This window comes from Osmia bicornis, chromosome 10, assembly GCF_907164935.1.
Source record: "Osmia bicornis bicornis chromosome 10, iOsmBic2.1, whole genome shotgun sequence".
In the NCBI taxonomy this organism is placed as follows: Eukaryota; Metazoa; Arthropoda; class Insecta; order Hymenoptera; family Megachilidae; genus Osmia; species Osmia bicornis.
In genome coordinates, this window is record NC_060225.1 from 10294770 (window position 1) to 10306874 (window position 12105).

Below are 12105 nucleotides of genomic sequence, written 5' to 3' on the forward strand. Positions count from 1 at the left end.
AAATAATTAATTAATACTATGTACATTCCACTTCTTTGGTTAATTTCACTTTGTATTCTTTCTAATACTTTAATCTCTTTTAATTTTTGTAATATCAAGACTGCGTATGTTTGTATGCAGCTATAATATATGTACATATGTAATATCTCATCAATATGTTAAATGAATTATCGTTGAATATTTATATATAAAAAAGTAAAAATTAAATTTTATTAGTAATTAAAAGTTCATCTAATCCCATCCTTCCTGTATGTTTCCATATTCTAAATCTGGCTACATCTTTTCGAGTAATAATCCCAATCACCTAAAAATAAGTATACATGTAATATCGTTGTGTATTGCAGTATGCTGTAAAATACTTCAATCAGAAATACCTCATTTGTATCATTTACCACCGTTAAATGACGAAGGCCTAAAGCTCTAAAAAGTCTAAACGTTCGTGGCAGTGTTGCAGACTGAAAGTATAAATAATTTATATAATTTATATGAAAATTTTTAATTAATGAATAGAATAATAATATGTTACAAACATGTTGTAATGTATAAGGAGAAGGATTCATGAAAGGTCTTAAATCAATCATGTAAGTTTTTTCTTCATCGAGCACGGTCACTTGTTCAATTGTCGGATACCTAGGGTATTCTTTCCTAAACATTTTAATACTCAAATTTTTTTCCCAATATTCTGCGTACTCGTTAAAAATTTTATTTTGCAATAACACTATCAGTTGAGAACGCAAGATCAGACCACGAAATCGTCCATAAGAGTCTATTTCAGTCTACAATAAAAAACATTGTTAGAACAGAATAAAAGTGTACAATTTTCAGGATAGTTGCGACAGTTGTTACCTGATCGCTACTAGGGGGATCAACTACAGGAAATCCATTGAATGTTACACATTTAAGAAGTTCCAGTATATGCCCCACATTTTCTACTGTTTTCAGAGTCACTACTGGATGACTCATTATTTCACTGGCATATATGTTGTTTGATAATGGTGGTGCTTCCCATGCTAATATGGGAATCCCGGCCATCTGTGTATGAATATCATAAATTCCCTGAAAAAGAAATGCTATTGATATAATATGTAGACATTCTAAAATTTGAAGGCAAAGACATGACATGCCTCGTTGAAAAAATCTCCAACCCATTTAGCCATAATAAGAACTATTATAACTGGTAAACCGAAAGATATGCCTTGGGTGGCTTCTATTAGTATAGCAGTTAAACTTATTGTCATTCTAACTACTCCTCCCAATTGAGCAGCTGCACCTAATAAAGCATATTTTCCTGGATCCAAAACAACCTGCAATAATGTACAATATTTTATATTATATTTTTTATACGTCATGTTTTACTTTTTAATTGCGTTCTTACGCAATTCGGAAAAACTCTTGTAAGGCCTGATCCAATTAATCTTCCCCAAGCCGAGCCAATCAGAAGAGATGGTATAAAAAGTCCACTGGACATAGATAGACCAAATGTAGCAACAGCCAGAAAGAAATATAAGACCACAAAAACTGCTAAAGTTAGATCATTATGAGAACCTATAAAAGGAACATCGATGAAATATATGTAGATTACTTTCTTTTTGTACACGAATAACATACCTTTCGGATCGTGAAACAAAGATCGTACACTACTTTCTGGTGTTTGAAACCACAAAGCTGCAACCGCGTTGTATTCACCTTCGTTACAATACATCTTAATGGGAAATTTAGTGGGATCTTTTCCTAACGGTTTACAATCATTTATGAAATAAATCATAATGAATCCCATTGTCGCGCTTAATGCGGCTACGGAAAGAGCTTCCACGACTTTCAACCATTTCTTTTTCATGTATTTCAAGCGAAAACAAGAAATCTTATAGTTCAGATGATTCCAAGCAGAGCCTAAAACTCCACCTATCGTTCCCATTATCATAAACAGAGGAATTTCATAAATCTGATACGGTATTGTTTCAAATTTTCCAAGATTTAGCAAGCCCGGATAAGAAAGGTCACCGGGTCGTCCATGATACGTGCTGAGGATAATATTCAAAGTAAATGTTGTAATCATGCTAGCAAAAAATGTTCTCCATGTAAGACTCTGATTAAAGAAACTAGTTCCCTCTTCAATACTAAATAATACTCCTCCTGAAACATTTTGAATACGCTAATTAGTATTATCGATACTAATTATCAATTGACGATTAATATTTCCTCACCAATTGGCGCTCCAAATGCAGCAGATACTCCAGATGCTGCACCTCCCGATACGAAGTCTCGTTTTTCATGATCCTCTCTAAAGTATTTAAATATTTTAAAGTCTTTCCTAAAGGTAGTGCTTTTTCCCTGCGATATTCCTGCTGCTACAACAGCTCCAGCATGTATCATGGGCCCTTCCTACAAATGTATTTCATTCTATACTAAAATATTTTTTGCCATTAGTAATGTACGATAACGAAAAGAATAATAAATAATATTTACTTTTCCACCAGCTAGACCCCCCACTACAGTACAAATTACTCCAATTGTTTTTACTGCCAATGTTTTAATGCGTACAACTCTAGGTACTTTAATTCCATTTAAATAACATTTCACTTGTGGAATGCCACTGCCAGCAGCAACAGGTTCCACATAAGCAACTAAAATAGCACCTATTAAAACGGGAGCAAAATTTAGGGCTAACCATATCAGATATGGTAGCCATAAACAGTTGTTTTCCACACACTGATCTACATCTGTTGTTTTTAATAAGGAACAATAACTACGCGCGTATACAGATTTCATACATTCGTATATCTGTTGTCAAAGGATACATGTTTTGAGAAAACCGTATTTCAAGCCTGTTAATTCTTCTATAGACATATCAATAAAGCCTGCTATAAGCGCTGTGCAAATACCTATCAATAAGAAAATAAACCATCTGGCAAAATTTTTTCTAACTACAAATTTATATCCTTTTTTTCGTTCTTCATCTTGAAGAAGGTGATTCTCACAGGGATCATAATCTAAACTCTTAACAAAAGAAAAACCAAAAATGAAGATAAATACCATGTGTCATACATGTATGAAAACCTAATTACTTTTAAGATAAGATAAAATAACATTCATGATGACTAATGTAATTCCACCGAAATGAAGATAAATATAATCTATAAACAATAAGAAATGAATGCTCCAAGAAATTAAAGCCATACATTTACGCATGGGAAGAATAAGTTACCTCATAGTTTGTAGATAAAAAATTAGTAGCTCCAGGAGTTATCTCTTCCGTATTAAACCTCCTTGGGTTATTAGAAACTGTCTCTGTAATACTTTGCGAGGATGTACCGCCACGATTATAGGAAACATTCTGTCAAAAATGCAAAGGCAAATTATTAAACACAAATAGTACGGTTCAATTTCTGTTAATTGTTATTTTAAGAATGGAATAACAAAAGGTGTACGAGAGATGACAGGTGTCAAATGGGTTAGGTCATTTGATGAAACAAAGACACCAACGCAATTCATTATCAAATAATAACATTCTTCTTACCCGAAATCTAACATTGATATCCTCGTTCGAATATGACGCAAAATTATTTCTCGGTTTCAACAGCTTTTCTTGGTCGTCTTCGTTGTCAATGCAGCTATCGACACTGTCATCGATGCTACTGTTAATTAACACGTTTACATGCCTTGGCGAAGTTGTCATTTTTATGATTTACTGTCACTCAAATCATATTTTAACGATTGAAAACAATCAAATCATTATTTAATCTAACTTCGCCATAGATCGCTGTTACCACATACTGAACACGAGGAAAAGAAACACTCATTCGTAACCTCGTGAGTAATATATGTATACTATGATAACCGGGAACGATATAGGATAGATCACTCACACAATGCATTCAGTGTCGCATGATTTGGGAATTTCATGTCCTGAAAAATAAGATATCATATTAATAAATTTTTAAAGCTGAAAATATTGTGCCAGAATTATTTTTATGTTATTTACCTTTATATTAATGCGCGCTTTGAAAATGGTACATTTAGTGCCATCTGACAGTGAATGGTAAAATCAGCAAAAGCGTTGCGATAAAATACCAATTGCAGTTGGTACAATAGTACGTGATTTTTAATATAAAATTAAAAAATGATTGAATTTAATTAAATCAATCAACAAGAAATCACATAATTACTTTATGCACGACAATACACAAGATTATAAATATTTCTTCTTGATCCCCATCTATTGCGAAACTCATACAAATTATATAATTGATGATAATGTTACAATAAAATATTTTTTTTTATATGATGTCGTGTTAATCACTAAACCCGTCCTTAAACTGTCAGTAGCCTCTGATTATATTATCTAGGAATGTTATGAATGTATAAACATTTCCTAGTCAATAATATCAGTGGCTTTTTATGACATTTAGGTCGTTACATAAATACTGTTACGTATTCGCTACATTGTTCACTAAACTACACACTTTATTCTGCAGATAGATGATTTACCTATCTAATGTCTCGTAACCTTCCTCTGAAAACGTGACAGTATAAGGAAAACTTTTGAGATGTTTCTGAAAGAAACGTGTCTTTTAATATTTCTGGGCTTTAGCATTTCTAACTTCCAAATAAAGAGTGAAGAGTGTATGAAGGGCTTCCAGTCTCGTTTCTTCATCAGAAGGAATATCAAGTAAATTACAAATGACATCGATCAACTCGGGTAATTCACAATCGAGCTGGGTGAAATCCAATTCAGCTTCGTTCAGCTTCTCCTCTACTTCGGTTGGCCATTGTTGAAGCAAAGAATCAATGTCAGGCATTGGTTTTGTTATGTGAACAGCCGGTGGATGCTTGCTTCTATAAAGCTGATTCATATCCTCGATCCATTTGTCGATTGATTTACCATTTTTCTCTGCATCTTCGATCCTTTTGATCACTGTCTGCCTTGCTGCACCTGCGCTCTTCATGTAGCTACGTAGCTGCAGGTGCAAGACGGCTGGGTCCGACTGATTGGTGCAGGGTTCGTCCAAGACGGTTAAACCTATTTTATCCTCCGTTCCATCGGGTCGTGGAATCTTCAGGAAGGCGTCGATATCACCCACTGCTGGAATATAGTCGGGAATAAAGGGGATGAGTTTGTAATTCAGCTCTATCTTCTGTGGCGTGTACCTACAAGAGATAAAGTTATTAACTATTTTGTTGATTTTGAAGAGGTATACTAACTGGCCACAGAAGGTACCTCATTATGTTCTGAAACAGTTCCTTCACTTCTATGGATACCTCCAAATCCTCAAAATCTTTTGGATTATAAATTTCAACAGGCTGTGCATTAATGGTCCCCTCTATATCATCATCGTCGCTTTCTTCACTGTCAGATGGATCACTGTTGATTCCCATTGACTTCCCAAAGCTATTCTCATTGTCAGAGTACCTTTGAAAAATGATAATAGTTGAACAATATTGCACTTGAATTATGTACATACGTATATAGTACCTTCTGAAGTCCAATTTTTCACGTGGTGAATTGATCCCCATAGCATCGCGACTTTCAGTCCTACGGGTCGGTCTAGGTCTCTTGGAACTTGAAGGTCTGTGACTCACAGGACTTTGTATCTCTTCGGCATTACGCACCTCTATGCTCTCATCAAATTTTGTAAACGCTGAAATATGTGCCTCCTCTTCGTCGCTGCTATCTTTTCTGTCCATAGTTGATCATTCCTAGAATTCTTAAAACAGTATACTGCAATGGATGATTGTTTTGATTTTCATAGCTTTACTGTTTCTATGGTTTCTTGGAGGGTCGATGAGCGCAGGCTCGGCCTGTATATGCTGAAAATAATTTATATTTCTATAATATCTTTAATATCTTCAAAACGAGTCAACTTCCGATTGTAAATTAATCAACTTTATTCGTAGAAAAATATTAATCAATACTGAGCTTAAATACTGAACATCATAGTACTAAATAAAATGATCAATACAGTCACAAAAGTGAAAACAAAATTTCATCGAAACAAAACGATTCATAAAAATCGTGTAAATAAATTTCATCAATTTCAAAATTTTCCTACAATAAAAATAAACGATACGAAACGAATGTGTGTAAAAGTAGACGAGTCATCTATCAACAAGGTTGTTAAACAACAAGACAATCAAATTAAATAATTTTGGAAAAATTGAGACACTTATGCTCGCTCACGTTTCTAACAACTTATGTCTGATAACGTTTAAACTGTCGTTAATTATTTATCTGTAACGTTGAAACAACCGAGACGTGTTACAGCAATATCTCTTCTTGAAATGTTTAGACTAATAGATATTAGTTTTGTCTCGAGGCATAATTCCTATACAGGATATTTTCCATAAATTTGACCGCTCCTGGTTTTTCTGATAAGCCATTTCTGACTGCTCTTCTGATATATCCTCTCCATCGTTTGGGTGCTCTGACAATTTTGCGGTTGAATACTATTTAAACCAAAGATTGATCTTTTCGGGATGGTCGTAGTTCTCTTCTTGGCTGATCGAACTCTGATTACGTCCTCGTCGGAGAAGTTCCTTTTTGGAATTCGTCCACGTGTGCAGATCGAGTCGCCGCAAGCGTGGAAGCAGTTTGTTGAACTCGTGCTCGAAACACAGTAAGGATTTTCTGACAGACCTGCAGTCACTCTGCTAATAACAAATTTCTAATAAATACTCGTCTCAATTTTTATACAGAACAATTGGATATTTTGCAGATAAAGAAAAGTAAAACTAACGTTTCTATACCGGCAGAAGCGTAAAGTTGTCGACAGTCCTTTTCGCATTTCGATGCAAACATTACAAGGATGAATAGCACGCTACAGAGGACGGAAAATGCTACAATATCAGCTGTTAAATTCCTAAACGTTAAACCACGAAATCTCGTGTCCGAAGCGTCGAAGTCATCGTTGATTGCGGCGATCCAGAAGAATTTCTGTAGAATCAAGTCCTGGAAAGAATACAAAAGAATCTCAAATACCAAGATAACGTAATTCAATGGTAATTAGATAACGAGAAGGTTAATCATGTAGTCATACTCGTAAGTAGATGAAAACTTGACGGACAATCAACTGCACGAGATAGTAAATGTCGCTCAGATTGTCCATTATCGATCGCCATTGACTGATCATCACGATCCTCTCGATCCAAATTACAAACGCGTATGGTGGAAATTTGTTAATCCATCTTTTGCCGAAAAATCTCACGTTGTTCTGTCGATTGCCCAGAATTTGACAAACGCTTCGCGATTAACCATTCGTCTTCATTTGTTATCATTATATGAAAATATGTATTTATGGGGATCTAGAAGGAAAAAATACAATAACTCTCATTGTCAGTATTTTGATGACGAGCTGTAGAAATTTGGAATAATCATTATAATTTTTCTACAAAGTTGTTTCAATATTCCTCGCACGAATCGTTTAACTGGTGCAGGCGGTTTAAACGCTAATCCTTTAATCTGGTACCGCGTGTTTGCCGAGTGACGCAAAGAGAAATCCATTTTCCCGTTTCGCACAATTTTACTGATCCAACATTGCAATACCGACACCTTGGACGATGTAGAAATTTCATGTTAATCAGAAAATATCTCATCGTTCCACGTTAATCCTTAATGTCAATTCAGGTTTATGGCATATCAGAAAGCAGACAGCTGTATATCATGCATCCTTTCCACGTGTTTCATAAACCAGATTACAACAGAGATACACCGTGTCGTTTCCATACCTTTTTACTTTTTTTACTAACAATTCATTGTTTTTATATTATGAAATCCAAAGCGAATGGTTTTATTCAATTTTCTTTGTTGGATCTTCAGAGACCTTAAGACTTGCGCTTCTTTTTTAACTGTCTGTAACAGAAAAATATTTTTAACGATATTAACGATAATTTACTTTAATCCACGTACTTTTATGGTTTTACAATCTTGACCTATTCTTTTTGATCCACGCTGATAAAGGAACGGCTTGATTACGCGATTGTTTTATCAAAGACACAAGCTTTCCTTGCGATTGACGTTGAAACGAATGATCGTTGAATTACACTTATTTATTGTCAATAAAGTTTATTAAATAACAAACAACAGTGTTCAACTTGTATCCGTTTTATATTTCCGTTGTAATAAAATATTAAAGAAAATTTAATTAATAAATCCTGCAAACTTACCCACCTATAAATTACGGGTATAAATGCAAATTTATACAGAAACAATTACATAAGTTATTCGAGTATCTATCTGACAATGACTATCTTGACTATCTTCGAGGAAGAAGTATAGTGATTATCATGAATTGCAAGTATGAGAAGAAAATTGTTAAAATGATCCTGCTTGTCCAAGAGAATACCTTTCGAAATTAACGACACGTGTTGTATCGTATGATATAATACAGCTTAACAGAATTAGGAGGACAACGTCTAGGTGAGTCGTATCTAATCGGAGTACGCGTTTAAACCGAGCTGTATTTTGCAGAAGTACGTCTCTGGAACAGGTAGTCGGTATCCTACTTCCATCAACTAACAATAAGCTTAGTAAAAAAAAAATCTTCCGAAATTAACGACACGTGTTGTATCGTACGATCTAATACAGCTTAATAGAGCCGATATGAATTAGGGGGACAACGTCTAGGTGAATCGTATCTAATCGGACTACGTGTTTAAACCGAGCTATATTTTGCAAAAGTACATCTCTCGAACAGGTAGTCGATATCCTACTTCCATCAACTAACAATAAGCTTAGTAAAAAAAAACTATCGAAATTAACGACACGTGTTGTATCGTACGATCTAATACAGCTTAACAGAACTGAGATGAATTGGGGGGACAACGTCTAGGCGAGTCGTATCTAATCGGAGTACGCGTTTAAACCGAGCTGTATTTTGCAGAAGTACGTCTCTGGAACAGGTAGTCGGTCTCCTACTTCCATCAATTAACAATAAGCTTAGTAAAAAAAAAGAACAATCCATGGTAGTAGCTTCTAGAATCATTGTTGGAGAATTCATCAATTTCTGCGGCATAGTATACTTTTTCCTGTTTAAATTATAACTTCTTTTCTTCAATTCTGTTTCATATTATACTGGTGTAATACTTACTATAAAATGTGAGATTAAGTTTATAGAATGTGGTGAAAATTAAATATAAGATACTGAAGTGATGTACCTTTAGAATGATGCACCAAGCTGAACGTAGTCTTTTGGAAGCACCGTTATTTGAACAACAGGAAGAAGTTCTGTGATGGTTTTTTACACGTCCATATACGAGTGTTTCTTGATGCAAGGGATATTAATGTGAAAGTGCAATTCTTTGGAGAACATTCGCAGAAGAAACTTTAAATGAAGTGAAATCTTTTGCAGCAGTATTCTGAAATTGTTAAACAGAGATGGAGAAGTTAGAGAATGGAATTTATGTAAGATATTTAAAACAATGTAATGAAAATGAAGAATCAATTAGAGCTTTCGATTTATCAATTAAAATTTCCAGAAGCAAAATGGCTTCACAAACGAGGCTTTCCAGATGGAAGATATTCATCTTGAACAAAAGGAAAATAATTTTTCCGATGTTGAGAAATCATTGGAGAAGCCCGATGCTCAGCAGAAAGTACCTTCAGAAAACAAACCAGCAGTATGTCAACTTTTTCTTTGAAGAATATACGCAAATTACCTTGAGTCATAATTCGTAATTTTTCATTTCTTAAATTTCTTCTATAGAGAGCAGAATGGGGTGGAGGACTACAATTTTTAATGGCATGCATTGCCACTTCTGTGGGTCTTGGAAACGTATGGAGATTTCCATTCACTGCCTATGAGAATGGAGGTGGCGCTTTTCTGATACCTTACATCATAATTTTATTATTCGTCGGCAAACCTTTCTATTTTTTGGAAGGTCTTCTCGGTCAATTCACCAACAAATCATGCGCAAAAACATGGAACATGGTACCTGCAATGAAAGGTAATTTTAGTTGCAGATTATTCAGTACTATTTCATGCACAAAGTGCTATACTCCAATTATTATTGTTATCCTAGGTCTAGGATATGGACAAGCATTTGCAGCAATCTGCGTAGTGTCTTATTATTGCGCTCTAATGGGTTTGACGTTATACTATCTAGTAGCAAGTTTCCAATCTGAACTACCTTGGTCCTATTGTCGAGAAGAATGGCAGGGTCAATGCGTAGACGCTGTTTCGAAGGACAACAACGTAAGCAAGAGCGCGAAGTTGCTTGATAACGATAACGGTACCCTTCGTAGCTCCGCAGAATTATACTTTAGGTTTGCAGCCTTTCACTTCGTTCGAATTTCTTCTTCCTCTGCTTCAATCCTCAATATTTATATCGTCTTACAGGAAGATCGTTCTGAACGAGTATGACTCCATCGAGGATGGAATTGGTACTCCTTCCTGGCAACTCACCATCTGTCTTTTCTTAAGCTGGATGACGATATTCATCGTGCTTTGCAGAGGAATAAAAAGCACTGGAAAAGCAGTATATTTCCTAGCAATATTTCCTTATATCGTTATGATTGCTCTGTTATTTAGAGCAGTGACTTTGGATGGTGCTGTCGATGGGATTCTATTCCTAGTCACTCCGAAATGGGACAAATTGTGGCAACCCACTGTGTGGTATGCAGCAATTACCCAATGTTTCTTCTCCTTGTCAGTTTGCTTTGGTCCCATCCTTACTTACTCATCCTACAGTAATTTTGGGCACAACGTTACCAGGTAAGACTCTTCAGTGCATTATGTGTAGTATTTTTCAAACCTGCTATTCTTACAGATGTTGATTAATTTTAGGGATGTCATGATAGTGACCACTTTGGACACGTTTACAAGTCTGATAGCAGGTTGCACGATTTTCGGTATTCTAGGAAATTTAGCCCACGAGATAGGCACCGAAGACATATCAACAGTGGTCCGTGGAGGTACCGGACTAGCATTCATTTCTTATCCAGAAGCATTGTCTAGATTCAAATTGGTTCCCCAACTGTTTGCTGTTCTCTTCTTCGTGATGATGTTCGTCCTTGGCGTTGGAAGCGCAGTGGCTCTTTGCGGTGCCGTCTTCAGCATCCTCTGTGATCATTTTCCAAAAGTGAATCACTGGAAGTTGGTGCTGATGGTGTCGGTTTTCGGGTTCTTCGTTAGCCTCGTTTACGTCACTCCTGTGAGCCCTGTCAAATGAAACACAATGTAAATGGAAACATACGGAAGTGTTAAATTAATTTCAATTGTTCCAGGGTGGTCAGTGGTTCATAACACTGGTAGATTATTATGGTGGCACGTTTGTGGCGATAATAGTGGGTGTATTAGAGATGGTAACTATTTTCTGGATCTATGGTCTGTCGAATTTTCTCAATGATATAGAGTTCATGCTGCGGTCGAGACCCTCCTTCTACTGGAGACTCTGTTGGGCTTTCATCACGCCTGTATCGATGATTATTATTTTAATTTACACGATCGCCACTTATGCACCACCTACTTATGATGGATTAATGTTTCCCACATATGCTTATGGTAAGTGATACAATTGTTATCTGAAAAATTAAAGATTAATCATTTGATTAACAAACATTCATAGGTATTGGCTGGTTCTTACTGTCCCTGGGAGTCTTAGCAATCCTTGGTTGCATTTTGCAGAAATTAATAGAGAAACGATCATCATCCTTGATAGAAGTGAGTATTTTCTATTAAATTCATGATTCTAATGTTAATTTACTTTTTATTTCATAGACTATTAAAGCAGCATTTAGGCCCGATGAGAATAAGTGGGGACCCAGCGATCCTAAAATTCGGCTGAAATGGAAGGAGTTCATAGCTGAAAAGAATTTCCAACATCGAGGTGGCTTTGTCCAGACTTTTTTCAAATAAAAAACAACTCCTGTCTGTATACAATGGTGTGATTTAATAAAATCCTCCCACATTTCTTCCTTAATAAAACAGAACAATATAATCTATATCTCGAAAGTCTTGAATGAAATGTTTCGTAAAGAACATAATTCAATTACTTTCGAACGTCCTTGAAGATAAAGAGAAAAGCGCAATTTTTCGAAAGAAACGACCTTCGATCGACAAAGGTAAACCTGTTACCCCCTTGCATCGGTCACGCTTGAAAGCGCTACTCTAA

The 12105-nt window shown here is 35.5% G+C and overlaps 4 protein-coding genes across 10 annotated transcripts; 1 reads left to right on the forward strand and 3 right to left on the reverse strand.

Annotated features, from left to right (window-relative positions):
* Window positions 1-21: 21 nt before the first annotated feature.
* Window positions 22-4519, reverse strand: LOC114873452 (H(+)/Cl(-) exchange transporter 7). Its single transcript, XM_029181806.2, has 13 exons — window positions 3983-4519; window positions 3518-3906; window positions 3206-3334; window positions 2799-2997; window positions 2467-2720; window positions 2205-2382; window positions 1609-2133; window positions 1376-1545; window positions 1125-1304; window positions 847-1056; window positions 531-776; window positions 375-455; window positions 22-304 (listed from the first exon to the last, which is right to left on the reverse strand). The coding sequence occupies exons 2-13, from the start codon at window positions 3674-3676 to the stop codon at window positions 203-205; spliced, it is 2433 nt and encodes an 810-aa protein (XP_029037639.1). The 5' UTR covers window positions 3677-3906; window positions 3983-4519; the 3' UTR covers window positions 22-202.
* A 52-nt stretch (window positions 4520-4571) lies between these two features.
* LOC114873360 (intraflagellar transport protein 46 homolog) lies at window positions 4572-4946 on the reverse strand. The gene has a single exon (XM_029181608.1). It carries the CDS (start codon window positions 4944-4946, stop codon window positions 4572-4574), a length of 375 nt encoding a protein of 124 aa, XP_029037441.1.
* A 749-nt stretch (window positions 4947-5695) lies between these two features.
* LOC114873457 lies at window positions 5696-7964 on the reverse strand. Its single transcript, XM_029181813.2, has 3 exons — window positions 7035-7964; window positions 6735-6946; window positions 5696-6645 (listed from the first exon to the last, which is right to left on the reverse strand). Exons 1-3 carry the CDS (start codon window positions 7125-7127, stop codon window positions 6324-6326), a joined length of 627 nt encoding a protein of 208 aa, XP_029037646.1. The 5' UTR covers window positions 7128-7964; the 3' UTR covers window positions 5696-6323.
* Window positions 7965-8206: 242 nt separating this feature from the next.
* Window positions 8207-11868, forward strand: LOC114873354 (sodium-dependent nutrient amino acid transporter 1-like). Of its 7 annotated transcripts, none has more exons than XM_029181601.2 (10): window positions 8207-8413; window positions 9157-9397; window positions 9472-9612; window positions 9699-9939; window positions 10015-10258; window positions 10332-10706; window positions 10779-11145; window positions 11219-11495; window positions 11560-11654; window positions 11712-11868. In XM_029181601.2, exons 2-10 carry the CDS (start codon window positions 9371-9373, stop codon window positions 11847-11849), a joined length of 1905 nt encoding a protein of 634 aa, XP_029037434.1. In that variant the 5' UTR covers window positions 8207-8413; window positions 9157-9370; the 3' UTR covers window positions 11850-11868. The 7 variants fall into 7 exon arrangements, with proteins under 7 accessions (XP_029037434.1, XP_029037430.1, XP_029037429.1 ...); XM_029181597.2 differs by lacking the exon at window positions 8207-8413 and adding an exon at window positions 8466-8483 and having other exon boundaries at window positions 8896-9397; XM_029181596.2 differs by lacking the exon at window positions 8207-8413 and adding an exon at window positions 8492-8690 and having other exon boundaries at window positions 8787-9397.
* The last annotated feature ends 237 nt before the right edge of the window (window positions 11869-12105 follow it).